General features: G+C 38.8%; 1 protein-coding gene across 1 annotated transcript in view; it reads left to right on the plus strand.

Annotated features, from left to right (window-relative positions):
* Positions 1–14,254, plus strand: part of PLCXD3 (phosphatidylinositol specific phospholipase C X domain containing 3) — a 155,031-nt gene extending 140,777 nt beyond the window's left edge. The window contains exon 3 of the mRNA XM_057710137.1: positions 13,293–14,254. Coding sequence (XP_057566120.1) covers positions 13,293–13,446 — 154 coding nt within the window. The 3' untranslated portion in view covers positions 13,447–14,254. The remainder of the gene's footprint in view (positions 1–13,292) is intronic.
* The last annotated feature ends 850 nt before the right edge of the window (positions 14,255–15,104 follow it).

The following is a 15,104-nucleotide window of genomic DNA, read 5'->3' on the forward strand; positions in this document are numbered from 1 at the left end:
TCCTAACAGATGACTAATGTAAGACTACGTGATCACTATTTCTAAGTAGTCTAGACTTGATGGCCTTTCTGCTTTGCCAGAGTACCTGGAGGTACCCACATGATTCTGCATAGTGCACGGCACTAAGCATAAAGGAAGTTTTTCTCAGGTAATCGTCTCCCACTCTCCCTCTAACAAACCCCCTCGAACCACCCTAGAAACTACCCTGTTTGCATTTAAGAAATGGAAATGTAGTTTTAATTTCTCTGTCTCATTAAGTTTACCAAAGGCTACCCTTGATTCCTACTTGGGTGAAAGTCTACTGATCACAGAATTTCTTGCCATCTAAATTGAAGACTAGTAGGTTGGGTTTCCCAAGAAATAGACTCTAAGACTCTGAGATTTGTGTGCAGTTTTATTCCAGAGTTCCCTTAGAATCCACGCCTATGGGCGAGTGATGGGAACAGGATTGAGTAGAGGGAGGAGTTAGCTGTGATGCAGTCACAACAAAGGTCTTAGCCAAGCCTACAGGAAGCTCTGGAGCTGGGATGAGCCTTCCAATTGCCACCTTGAGGCAAGTGCCTGTATCTTATACACTCCTTCCCAAAAGTCAGTCATTGGATACAGGTTGTCCCCAGAGAGGATGTGTGACCTTGAGTGGTGAGACTAACTCTAGCTGAGGTCAATTCTCAGGCAGAAACTCAGCTGAGAGCTGACAGCCAACAACATTCCTAGCACTCATTGAGTTGAGTGCTCTCAATCTGGAAGGGAAAATCTGGGCGGCTCTTCACAGCAGGCACCACACAGCAATATAGAGAATAAATTTTTCATAGAGTCACTTACCTTCAAGTAACCTAAAAGTAGGAAAATGGAAGGTAACTAACATTTATTTACTGTTTACTATGTACTAGGCACTTCAAATATGAACACTAAGAAGGGAGTAGCAGCTATCATTTACTGAGCTCTCACCCCTCAAGTATTACATTAAATTTTTATGCTTTATTCCATTTAATTTCTACATTACTTCACTCTTTTTATTCTCTCTCACAAGTGAGGAAACTGAAGCTAAAAAAATTTAAGTGACTTGCCTAAAGTTACACAAGTATAAGTCACAGTGCCAGGATTTGAACTCAGTCTGTTGCAAAGACCTCTTTTTTAACCTCTATGTTATACCATTTATCCATCTTGTATTGTTTTATTTTATTCTTGCAAAACCCCTAGGATTTACATACCATTATTATCCCCATTTTACAGTGAAGAACAACCTTCCCCAAAGTTACACGTCATTAGTAACTCACATAGGACTCTGTCTAATTCTAAAGCTGTTGTTCTTTCTACTGCCCCTGTATCAATTGTAGGCAGTCCATTAAAACTCAATAAATACTTAACTTATGAGTCTTTATTTAGCCTCATAAATTTATAAGAGTCCATGGAATATTTCCATTTGGAATTGGAATGTGTGCCAAGAAAGAGGCCAGCAGCTAGTTCATGAGGCCAAAAGAGGCTTCATAGGCATCATTGTCCAGTGTTTTCATGCAGCTCTATTCAGAGCCATTAAGCAATTTCTATTTGTAACAAATCAGGTATTTCCGGAATTAGTCCCATAATTAAAGCAAAAACCATGTCTGATTCAACCCTGTACCCACCCCGACAATTGCCACATGATCGGTACTCAATAAAATATGTTGAAAGTGAGAGGGAATATATGAACATGATGGGGACCAATAGTTCCCAGGATTTCACCATCAAGAATCTCTACCGATGGATGGATAAAGAAGATGTGGCATATATACAATGGAATACTACTAAGCCATAAAAAAGAATGAAATTTTTGCCATTTGCAACAATATGGATGGACTTGTGCTAAGTGAGATAAGTCAGACAGAGAAAGACAAATACTGTATGATTTCACTTATATGTGGAACCTAAAAAAATAAAACAAACTAGTAAATATAACAATAGAGGAACATACTCACAGATAAAGAGAACAACTATTGGTTACCAGTGGGGAGAGGTAAGGGGAGAGGGGAACTATAGGAGTAGGGGAATAAGAGGTACAAACTACTATGGATGAAATAAGCTGCACGGATATATAGTACAGCACAGGGAATGTAGCCAATATTTTATAATAACCATAAATATAGTATAACCTTTAAAAACTGTGAATCACTATATTGTACACCTGTAGCTTATATACTATCCTACAGAATCTATACTTCAGCTTTAAAAAAGAGTCTCTTACACCATTTTCCCTCACAGAGACCATCTTCTCTTAATACATGTATATTTTATAAGTAATAACTTCTCTCTCCATTGTTAAAATGAAAAGCATACAGAATTCCACTAGAACTTCCGAGAAGCAACAGAGAGTCAATACTAACCCTGAACCAATAAAATGATTCTGCCCAGGGTAAATAAGAGCCACATTTCAGTTAACTTGTGTGACCACAGTTCACAGGTGACTGATTTCTTTTGTGACTTTCAACGCTACTACCTCTGCTAGCCCAAGATCCGGGACCCCCAAGTCGGAAACCATTGAGAGTAAAGGGATAAACCTAGATCACCCTTGACATGCTTGTTCCAGGCAAAACCAGAAATGTTTAAACTCCCCTTCTGCACAGGTTCAGCAACAGCTCTTTCTTTGCAAATGGAAATCTTTCCAAAGAGGAGAAAGGACAGGCAGGTGCCAGCAGATAGAAACTGTAGCTTTGAGTAAAGTAAATTGCTTCTGAGCTTTGAGTCCCCATATTCTCCCAGCATTTGTGCTGAGTGAGGGGGTCTTTGGTACCAAGGAAGAGACTGTGGGGTGAGAACACTTGATCCTGCACAGACGTGTTCATTATATTGAGACTCTACCCTTGAAAGAAAACCCACTGTCTGCCTCCTGGCAATCTAAATCTTATTAATACACTGAAGGGTCTCTTTGTTTAGAATGCACAAAGCTTTCTTTCTTCCTTCTCCCGCTTAGAAGATCAGACAGAACAGTCCCCACGCAGCAGGAGGCCCCATTCAGGGCTGACCAAGCTCACGTTCTGTCTCCTGCAGGGTTTATGGCTTATTCTGAAACAGGGGCCGGAGCAAATGATGCGCCTGAGGACACAGCACATTTCACGAACTCTAAACACCATTCTTCTTGCAGTTTATATGATCTTATTTTAACGGAAAATGAATTTTTGATGGTTTTCTTCCTTGACACAATAAAAAGGGCTACTGTTGCCGTCATCAAAGGAAACGGATGGCGTCTTTTTCTTTGATTTGACTGCATTACTTTTCGTTAAACAAACACAAAGCTAAACTAAGCTAACAAACTTCCAGGCATGAGAGGGAGGTGAGATTGTTCCCTTGTCTTCTTGGGGACTTGGCATCTGTCCCTTGGAAAACTGAAGGCGGCTTGGATAGTTAGGGTGAAGGCAAGGGTCAGTCAGTCCCCCGATATTCCTGGCGTGACAGTGGCTCTTGTGTCCTTATCCTGCGGCCCCCGGAACGTGTCAGCCCTCACGGCTGTGGCCCAGTTGTTATGAACAACCCTGACCTTACATCTGAATAGTACCCTCATAAAGATCATCGCCTTGTGTGGGAGTGTCTACCCCAAGTGTTGTCACACCTAATTTTCCAGTTAGGAAAAACTGGGACTCACAGAGTTAATGTAATTTATGTAGGATTATAAAACACAATAAAAGACATGGCTATAGCCAGAATCAGAACTGAAATTTCTCTCAGCACCAATGCAGTTGATGGGATAGTTTTTTTTTGTTTGCGGTTTGCCTTTAATTAATCTCTCTCTCCCCAACTAGAAGGTATGGACCAGGAGAGCAAGGGCTGGGTCTGTTTCTGAGCACTCTGGTGTCCTCAGCACAAAGAAAAATAAGTAGCACATAAGAGGTGCTTTATAAATATGCATTGAACAGATGTCTTTATAGAGCTACGGATGGATTTTAACTTGATTTGAACAGAGAAGCCGGGAAGGTTAAGGAGAGAGGGATTTCTTCCTTTTGTGACCACAGAGGGAAAAATTCAGATCAGCTATATATTCAGTTGTAACTTTCATTATTTTTTGTTTTACACCTAAAGAGTTGCGGCAGTTTAGTTCTGAAAGTACATAGTGCAGGTCATAGGAAGACTTGGGAGGACTTTAATCTCTTATTCAAGAAAGCCCAAGTCCTCTAAAATCCCTAGAGTTGCTTTTTAGGGCATCTGTTTTACAGATAATTCATATGATTTCATTCTTTCACTGAGTGCAATTTTAGGGGGAAAAGTTTTTTGTTGTTGTTTTTTTGTTTTGTTTTGTTTTGTTTCAAAAAGTGAGCTACTTTTATCAGGCATAAATCACATACGCTCTTTTCTAAGAAAAAGAAACAGGTTTAGCAAAAAATGATAAGCCTTGTCTTCACACAAGTTACGGTCTCTGAGATACACCCATCTGTCTACCTGAGGTTATTTTGAAGCCCTTTACGGGGTTTAAACCTGCAGATGCAAAGGCCCTGCCTTTTATCACTGTATGATTTAGTGCACAAAATGCCAACCTTTTGGGAAAGAGTTTCTTTTTGTTTCATCTTTCTCTCCTTTACATTTTCAAGTGAAATTTCTAAGCTTTCAGAAATGGCCAGATTGACAGGAAATCACATTTTAAAATATGTCAGACTTGATTTTAATTAGTTGGTCCTGGGTGACTCCGTTGCCCAGGGGAAGAAAGACCCGTGATCATTATTTTAAATTTTGCAGATCAGCTAAGCCTCCATTTCTCAGGAGAGGCTGAGTTTGGGACAAGCAGTAACAAGGCTCTGACATTTTCACTGTAATCTTTATTTCCAAGGGCATCAGAGGGCTCTGTAAAAATTAATGAATTTGATTTAGAGAGTCTATCTCATTCAACAAAAGAAACATTTCATTGAGAATTAAATATATTCAAATAACATTCACTGAAAGATGCAAGTGTTTTATTATTCACAATTGTCCATTCATAACCACAAAATACAATGGTTTAGAGAATTTAGAGAAGTAGCATATAGAAAGTGGATTTGTTGTGAAAGCATTATGGACACACACACACAAATATGAATTTGACATAGATTCCTAATAAATTTAACTCTAAAGTAATTATAATTAATAATTTAATAATAAATTGATAGTAAATAAAGAAATCTGATTAAGTTTACTTCTAACAGACTTTATTCTTAGACAGATAATGATTACTACTGTCCTTATTAACCCAGACCCTCAGGGAACTTTACATTTAATGCAGGAAAAGTTATCTTGCACATTGGTTGGTCAGTTTGGAAATTTGCAGGTAAGACCTGCCAAGTACAGAAAAGTTAAAATCCTTCAAGTTAATTTTAAAAACACCTTTGTTAAGCAAAAGAGCAGTGAATTCACAGACTGAAACCTGTGGCAATAGCCACAGTGAGGAAAACTGAGCAGTCTTGTCATGAATTATGTTACTGCACATACTTTTATTCTAAAAAACCAACCTTTTGTTTCTAAAAATAAAACCTATTTATTCAATACATATTTATTGAGTACTTAGTCTATGTCCATGCTGTGCTGAGCCCTTGGGCTACAACAGTGAGAAAACAGGCAGTCTTTGTCCTCAAAGCCACTGCTGTCTAGTTGGGGAAACAGGTACTGATCAAATATATAAATATAATTACTCATACAATTCTGACTAGTGTTTTGAAGAAGTGGCATTTAAACTATCCTCTGAAAGAGAAGTGAGTGAGTTGGTCAAGGAGTGAAGGATCAGGGAAGATGAGGTATTCTTGGTGAGAAAAAAAAAAAACACACCAGCAAACAAACAACAAATAAAGAGCACTCACGGTGTTCCCTGAGGAAAATTAGTCTGGTCAAGATAAGCAAGACTGGGGACGTGGCTAGACTTCAGTGAATGGGAGAGTGACCGGAGATGAAACTGGAGGAGCAGCTAGGGGCTGTTGGTTCAGAGCCTGTAAGCCAGTTAAGAATTTTTATCTTCATGCTAAAAGCAGTGAGGGGTGATTGAAGCATCCTAAGCAGGAGGCTGACAGGAATTAATAAGTCAAGGTCAGCACATTGAGGGTTACTGAACTCAGCACTTCCAATTCCTAAATCTTTTCCTTTAAAACTTTTCAAAATCAGTTCTCAAAACTAGCACATCAGAAGACCTCTGGCTCCCACATCGCTGCCCTCCTGTTGCTTCCTCAGAGGAAGGTTTTCTGATTCCTGTAGACTTGTCTGTTTCACCTCTAAGAAGCCTGCAATCTGAAGATGCCTTTCCTCAGGAGCGCTCCATATTCTGGAGAAGGGCTTTGAGGTTTCATGTACCAAATTTTGGTTCTGGACCTGCTCTTTTGCTCACTTAAGTTAGAACCTATGATGGGAAAAGCATATTTTTCGTTTGCCACAATTATGTGCCCCCAAAGAAAGCCCTTCCAAGGATACTTCTCTAAAGCCTCATTACCAGGCTTGCCCTTATACGTCAGGACATCTCCCCACCCACTTTCTATCATTGATTGGAAATTGTGAAAGTTGGAAAGAAATCCCGCAGACTCATTTTTACATCACAACTGTATTACGGATGGGTGTTGCCCTCAGAATTCCCTGCTGCCTTCCTTCTTTGAGACTCTGGAGCCATTGCCTGGGCTGCCACTCAGTGGATATTCAATACAGAGAGGTAGGCACTCATCTACGCACTTTACAGGCACTAATGACTTTAATCCTCATTAATATGCCCATGTGATAGATGGTAAAATTGAGGCTTAGAGTGTTAACTAACTTGCTCATAATTAATGCTGGTGCTGAGGCTTGTGCAGAAACAGTCTGCCTCCAGATTGACACTAGTGTTATGATTGTATTTAAATTTTTATTTATCTTGAAATGATTCTCCTGGTAGTCAGTGAGGTCTTGTGAGTAAACAGTCTAAATCCATACTGTAAATCCAGCACCTAATGAAAATGAGAGATTAAGAAAAAGAAGGGCATTTAAAAGGTAACATTGCAGTATCTCTGTAGTCATACCTTTCTATGTGAATATTGGAGACTAAAGGAGACTACTCCATAAATAGGTACTAAAATATTAATATACAAATTCAAAGAGAATTTGGTAATCTCTTCAGACTACATAATTTCAGTAATAAATATTACCTTCATAATATTAGTGAACACTATTCAAATTTCTGCTAGCAACTTTTCGGTTATAAAAGTGGAACTAATATGAAAAAATGAATGAATGAATGAGGGCTTTTTAGGATCTCATAGCAATCTGAGAACTTCCAAAGGGAACTTCCTAAGTTCTTTATTTATATGTGAAAAGAATACAAGTTTCAGTGTCATTAGATGGTAGACTTTGTATGGAATCAATACTAGATTCTTCATTGCTTGGGAAAATCAAAGAACTCTTCTTCGGACGAAATCAAGAGCAAAACCTAAGTGCATATAAAGGGAAGCTCTGACTGCACAGATTGTCAAAGGAGGCCCTTAACAATCTGGCCCAAACACCTTCCTGTTCCTCCCCTACTCCAGTCAGTCCCCCTAGTGTCCCCACACCTCCATGGCGCCTACTCTCTGGTCACCTTTTCCTTCCTAATCATGTCCTCTCGTTCATGCCCATATGCTATTTTTTTTTTTTTGAAAAAAACCACTTTATTGAGGTCTGATTGACATATAAAATGCTGTACATATTTAAAATATACAACTCGATGAGTTTGGAGATAAGGATATTCCCAACGAAACCATCACTATCAAGGCTATAAACATAGCTATCACCTCCCAAAGTTTCCTCCTGCCCCCTTTAATATTTTTATTATTTTTTTATGTGTGTGTGTGTGGTAAAAGCACTTAACATAGGATCTACCCTCTTAGCAAATCTTAGTATACAGTACAGTTTTGTTAAAAGGGCATTTTGCTAAATGAAATAAGCCAGACACAGAAAGACAAATACTATATGATCTCAGTTACATGTGGAATCAAAAATAGTCTAACTCATAGAATCAGAGAATAGAATGCTGTTCACAGGGGCTGGAGAGAGGGAGAAATGAGGAGGTGATGATTAAAGTGTACAAAGTTTCAGTTATGCAAGCTAAGTTCTGGAGATCTACTATACAGCCCATATTCTACTGGATGTGCTGTTCCCTTTTCCTGAAATGCTTTCTCCTTCTTTATCTAAAAAGTCCTGACCAAGCTCATATGTCACATATTTTGTGATGTGCTCCTTAAATTTCTCCATAATTTCTCCCAAGTGAAATAAATTATTTTACCTACATACTCCCATAGAATCCTATGCCCATGTCCATTGCACCATATTGTATTGTCATGGTTGGTTCACATCCATTTTGCTTGTTAGACTTTGAGACAGCTGAGACCAGCTTTTCCAGTCAACATCTGAGTTCAATAAATGTGCTATTTTCCTTTTGCGTTCCAAGGATGGTGGTAGGTACAGGGGATATTTTGATGATTATAATATAATTTTTGTTTTTTGAAAAGTGTTCAGGCACTGATAGAAATAGGCACAGAAGTGGAAACTCTGAATGCCGTGTGCGATGTGTAGTTACAAAATTGTTCTTAAGGAGAAGAACGCATCAAGAAAAGAGCTCTTCACCCAGATTTGGACTGGAGGGATAGAGATACTGCCTGGGCCATGTCTTGAATGGCAAGCAAAAATTAGACCAAGAAGGGTACTGAAAGAAGGAATGGTATTTTATATAGAGAGAAGTCCTTGAAAAAAAAAATTGAGGCATGAAACCACAGGGTGTGTTTGGGAGAACGCACAAGCATTTCAGTATTGCTGGAGAACAAATTAGCATGTAGGAAGTAGCAACAAATGAGGCTGAAGAGAGGTGTGTGTGGTGGATGTGTGAGGGAGGATGGAGGAACTTACATATACTGATCCAGAGCTGGGTGTATCTTGCAGGTGAGAGAAGACTTTGTGGTGTTCATATAGAAGAATAGTGCACTCGGTTGAGAGAAAGATTGCTGTGACTGTAGTGTAGAAAAGGCACGAAAAACCGTGTAGGGGCAGGGCTGTGGCAGCATTTCTCGGAGAGAAGTGAGGAAGGTCTGAACCCCAAAATGGCTCTAGGGAGCTACACCTAGATCTCTGTCTTCCACAGGTACAGTATATCTTTGTTAAATGAATGAATGAATGAATGAATGGGTGATTTTTAAAAATTAAAGTTTTACCATCGTCTTTTTTTTAATTAAAAAAAACTTTAAAACAATTTTATATTGGAGTATAGGTGATTAACAATGTTGCGTTAGTTTCTGCTGTACAGCAAAGTGATTCAGTCATACATACACATATATCCACTCTTTTTTAGATTGTTTTCACATATAGGTCATTACAGAGTATTCAATAGAGCTCCCTGTGCTATACAGGTCTTTGTTAACCAGTTTGTCTTATACCATGAAAATTATTACATCAAGACAATATTTTATTACCACCAGAGTAGGCTTTTCAACTTACTGTAACCACCTAATATAAAAATTGATTCTCAGGAGGGCAGATAAAACATTTACTCTTTTTATGTAAAAAGCACAGGTATATACAAACAATATATAAACATATTTAGAGTTTATTTGTGGTATTAAAATTTTATTGAGAAGGAAGGTGAGGAGGGAAAAATATTGTAAAGGGCTCCGTGGGGGAAAATAAAAGTTTAAGAAATGCCACTCTAAATAATTATTGTAATTTCAGTAGCATTTGCTAGTTTCGTTTAACATAATTCTACTTAAGTCTGTCTGAGCATTTGAGATTCAACTTGGCGTTATTGCTTGTTTTGTCTTCGGTATCACATTGACTTTACAAAAGTATATCTGAACAGAAAAAGAGAAATAGTCCCATGACTCAGAGAAGTGGCATTTTAAATGTAAAAACTCATATTTCACCCAAGGACTACAAGCTATTTCAAAATGATATTTCATCAATCCTCAAAGCAATCTCTTTTATAGAGAAAGAGAAGAGCACTCTTATATTCTCCTAACATCTCTCCACGGGGATAACAGTTAGTTAGTTGTTCTAAATTCACGCCCAGGAATTTCAGTCTCAGAGGCACCTGAGTGGCTCTTTCCATGATGGTCATGGTTCTAAGATGAGAATTCTGTCTCTTGGGAGCCTCCTCAAACCTAGTATCCTAGGGATCTGGTAAACCAGCTGCTTGGTTAAACTTAATACAGAATCAACTGCAGCCTCAGCATCGCTCTTCTTCACCCCACCTCTCACCTCTCAAGGTGGTATATCTGCTAAACAATAATTCTTCCCAGGAAATGCACTGATTCTGATACTTTTTCCAAAGAGTGTCTGCTTTTTCTAAAATTCCAAGGTGATACTGTATTCACAACAGAGATACACCATCTGCCCTAGCAAGTCCAGAAGAGAGAGTGATGGAATTCAAACCCAAGTGGCTGCACACACACTGCCAAGACATCTGTCTTTCTAATGAACTTGAATACACTTGTATCTGTGCTCTAGGGATCCAGATTTTTCGTATCAGGATAGAATTCTCTTCTGAAACTGTTTCTGTGAAGACCAAATTTCTCCACCTGCCAGTCTATTTTCTGAAGGCAATGGGCCTTTTAGATCCACATTATGCTCTTTTAGAAGCAACTGGGTGCTCCTCAATCTGTATCTAACAAACAAATATATATGCTGAAAAATGTGGATCCGATTTTTTAAGGCATTACCCACAGGATTAATGTAGTCCAAGGCAGTTGATTCAGTTTTGCCAAGATGGGTCAAGTTTGACTAGATACACTTTCTGAGATCTGGAGAAAGACACAAATATTACATTCTGTGCTTCAACTTCACAAACCGAAAAGAGCAAGGCTTTCTTTTCTCCTTGATTTTCATGACACTATATGCTCCTGATTTTCATCCTACTTCTGCCTACTTCTCTCTTTTTTTAATTGAATCACCTTTTTTGCCCATGTTGTTGATATTCAGATTTTCTCTCCTCATCCTCCTCTATACAATCTTCCCAGGTAATGTTATCCACTCTTGTAGCTCTAGCTATTCTTTCTATGTGATGGCTCTTGACCAGCTCTATGTCCTGAATATCAGACCTGTACTTAACTATCATTTGAGATCTCAAGTCACGTGTTCCAAAGTCACCTCAAAGTCAACATGTCTCAGACTGATCTTAGCACATCCACTGGAAGGCCTTCAGTCCTATCTTCCCAAGATTAATGAATGATGCTCACCTGCCAGAATACAGCTAAAAATCTTGGCATCATTCATGGCCTCTTCCTCCCTCTCCATCCACATTCAATCCACACCAGTCAAATATTGTCATTTTATCTCCTCAGTTCCTTTCAAGTATATGCACTGTGGCCACTGCAGTGTAAGCTACCACTATCTCTGATCTGGATTCCTTCCACAGCTCCCTAGCTGTTAGCCCTGATCCTAGTCTTGCTTTCTTCCATTCATTTGTTCGCATGGAAGGCAAACCACTCTCTCTGAATCACAAGTCTAAGCCTATTATTTCCCTGGTTAACAGCTTTCAGTTGGTCTGCATTTCTGAAAGCCCTCCATCATCTGGTTCCTTCTTATTTCTCCAACCTTTTTAAGACTTCCTTATATTGTGTAACTTCTTTGAGATTCTTAATTTCATCATTCCCTCTCCACTCACTCTTTTCTCTCTCTCCCTCCATCTCATCCAGGAATTTAATGTCCACATGTATTTCCTCACTCTTCCATTGTTATTGCGCTATCATCTCTGAGACCTCAGTTCATCTATCCCTTTCTCATGTCAGCCTCCCTTCCTGCCCCCTAAGTCACAGTGGTTTCTCCTCAATGTGCTGCTGTAGGATATTGCATCTTTATTAACATCTGGATCTGTCTGTCTGCATGCCCTACTCCCATCAATGAATGAAGAAATGCTATTTCCTCTGTCTGAAAATACACTGCATTGCCCCATTCCCACCTTTACAAGGCTAAATCTTCCAAATCCCTCAACATTCACGGAGCACTCCTCTGAAAAGTTTTTCCTGGCTTTGCAAGCGAGGCTAGGTGGCTCTCCACTATGCTGTCGTGGTAATGAATCATCTTTTATAATTAAGTCAGATCACAACACTTTTCTGCTCAAGATCTTCCAAAGACTCCCCATTTCACTCAGAGTAAACCTGAAACCCCATATAATAGCCCACAGTGCCCTACAGCATCTGCCCCCCTTTCCTTATTATTCCTCTAACTCCATCTTTTAATACTGTCTTCTTTCTTTTGCCAAATTGAGGCATACTACCCCTTCAGGGCCATGACAGGAATTGAAATGCTTTCCCTAGGTATCTACCTGACTAACTCCCTTGTATCCTTCAAACCCTTGCAAAAATGTCCGTTTGTCAATGGGCCTGCGTAAGCACCCTATTTTAAGTTGCAATCTGCCCCACACCCCTCTATCTACACTCCAAATCCTCCCTTTTTGCTACAATTTAAGAGTGCTTATTCCCTCCTCTAAAACGATATAATTAACTTATGACTATTATTCATCTTCTTTCCTTATTAGACTGTAAGCGCCACACAGGTGGATATTTTTATCTGCTTTGTTCACACAAGTTTTTCAAGAGTCTTCGACGGTGTCTGGAATAGAAGAGGTGATCAGTACATATGTTTAAAGGATGAGCCTTGATTGTACTACACAGTATTAAAATTTTCTTCCTTGTGTACCTGCCCACCACCAAACCATGCACTCTTTAAAAATGCAGAGAGTTTTGCTTTTGTCTATTTATAGTATCCAGCACATTTCCTGAAAACAGTGGATTCATAATAAATGTTTGCTAAGCGCACGTATTCATCTCCCACATCACTACCCCATAGCTTTGCAGGGTTTGCAACCACACCATACTAAATTAGAATATGAGTGCAAGAATATTGTTTTTTAGTGAAGAAGCTTCTCTACAAATTCTCATGGCTTCTGAGATCTCCAAAGATGGGGGTCCAATATGGACCAATGTACTGAGTGCAGTCCTCCCTCCATACTCTCAGATTCCGTATCCATAAGATCGATCCCAGGTTGGTTGAATTCACGGATGCAGAAACTGCAGATGAGAAGGGCTGACATTACTACTTCATCTTCTATAAGACACTTAAGCACCTGCAGACTTTGGTATCTGTAGGGGTTCCTGGAACTAATCTCTCATGGATGCCAGGGACGGCTGTATTTCTCCCGCAGAGTCACTTCAGAGGTTAGGGATTTACCATTGTCCATTGGCTTTTTTCTCCCTTCTGTATCTGTATTTGGGGCATTTATTTTATTAAGTGAGGAAACTAAAAGAAGTCCTAGGAATTGAAGCGTGAGCTTGAAAAATAGTGTCTTTCCTTCTGTGACTTCTCTTTTTTCTTTCCTTTCTCAGAGCTCTTCCTGCCATGATGCAATGGGTCCGCACGCAGAAGCCAGGAGAGAGTGGCATCAATATTGTCACTGCCGATTTTGTAGAACTTGGTGATTTCATCAGCACTGTCATAAAGCTCAACTATGTCTTTGATGAAGGAGAAGCCAACACTTGATAGCACCATTGGGCGTGTCAGTGAATAAGATAGAGAAGACTCACTGTATTAGGCATATTATCTAACACTCTGACCTTCCTATTCCACTGAGTCTCTGAGGGGATAAGGGCTGAAAGTGGGTGGGAAAAGGGGGAAACCATTTCTTCAGTGATTGTTATACTCTTCATTACTATAAATATTTCATCTCCCATTTGATGAGCAAAACCTTCTTCTAGTGTTAGGAATAAAAAAAGACTAGTAAATTTCGTTTTCCAGAATTAGTCTTTGTAATTTATGAGTGTTTACTTGATTGTGTTTCTGATTTCAACCTAGGGCTCCTACACTGTCTGTATCCTCTAAATGAACCTTCCTGCTCCCTCTCTTGCTTGCTCTTTTTAATCAGATGCTGTGTGGGACTTAAAAATAATTGAATGCCCAACATAAGTGTATTATCGATACATTGTTGTACTGAAACTTACTTGTTTTGTGGGACTTGGTATAATATTCTGTAGTCTGCAATCTTGCTAACTTTTGGTCATAGACAATAAGCATTGAATCAGTTTCCCTGCATCAGTAATATTGTCAGCCATAATCAGTAATTTCTGTGTCATATAAAAACAATAGTGTTTCACAGTATTTCTATTTAAGGCAGCTATAAATATAGAGTAAAAACTTTTGTGTAAGAACTATGAGTGCCAACTCCATAGTGAAAAGTGGGATGGGGGAAGAGACGGATGTCATTTTAATTCAGAAATCTCTTAAATAATATTGTCCCACAAATGCCCAGTAAATGAAAAATTATGACAAGTGGGTTAAAAATCAAAAAACTCTGCAAAGAACTCTTACAAAGGTTCTTCTAACAATTATCTTGACTGAAAAAATAAAAAGAGGAAATGAAAGATTGAGCAAGCTTTCCTAACAAATTGGGATTTCCAAATATGTCATTCGAAATCCCAGATTTTGAGAAATAAATTCTGAGAGTCTTCAATCTGAATTTTTTTACTTGAAGTTGAGGAAAAAGGAAGGGTGGCAGAATGAATTAAAGCAATGTTTTCGAAACTATGACCATGAACTCTCAAGGATCCGTGAAACCTTTTTAGGGGATTCTTAAATGCATGTGATTTGGGAAGACTTATTGAAAATCACTTCTGTGTCCCACCCCAGGGTCAAGTTTGAGGCAGAGGTCAAAGTTTCACAGAAAATTTCTGCCATCCACCATTTGATAGTCCAGGTGTATGAGGAAGAAAAATGGTAATGCACCTTTGAGCACGACTTCCTCCTTGGTGTCTTTGGGATATTTGACAGCTTTAAATAATCTTAAAAAGAGCACTACAACCCTTACCTATATGCCTCACAGGAGTACCATAAGGCATTTATAAAAATCTATAAAATATGCTGAAATTCGTACAATTCTGAATTATTTTATCTTCATGGTTAGAAGTAATCACACCTCAATAGTTTCTTGGGAAAACACAGCCCATGTAAAGTGAGGCCATAGAGAAATAAAAGTTTGCTCTCAGTTCACTTAGATGTATGACATGTGGTTTAATCTCTGAGTCTTGGGTAAGGTATTTGCTTCCAAGGTTATGTACGTCAAAATTATAAATAATAAGAGTTGATTAAGAGATTATAAATACTTACTATCAGAAAATAGTGTCTATTAGCAACTGTAGGGAAGG

This window comes from Hippopotamus amphibius, chromosome 15 (assembly GCF_030028045.1).
Source record: "Hippopotamus amphibius kiboko isolate mHipAmp2 chromosome 15, mHipAmp2.hap2, whole genome shotgun sequence".
Lineage (NCBI taxonomy): Eukaryota > Metazoa > Chordata > Mammalia > Artiodactyla > Hippopotamidae > Hippopotamus > Hippopotamus amphibius.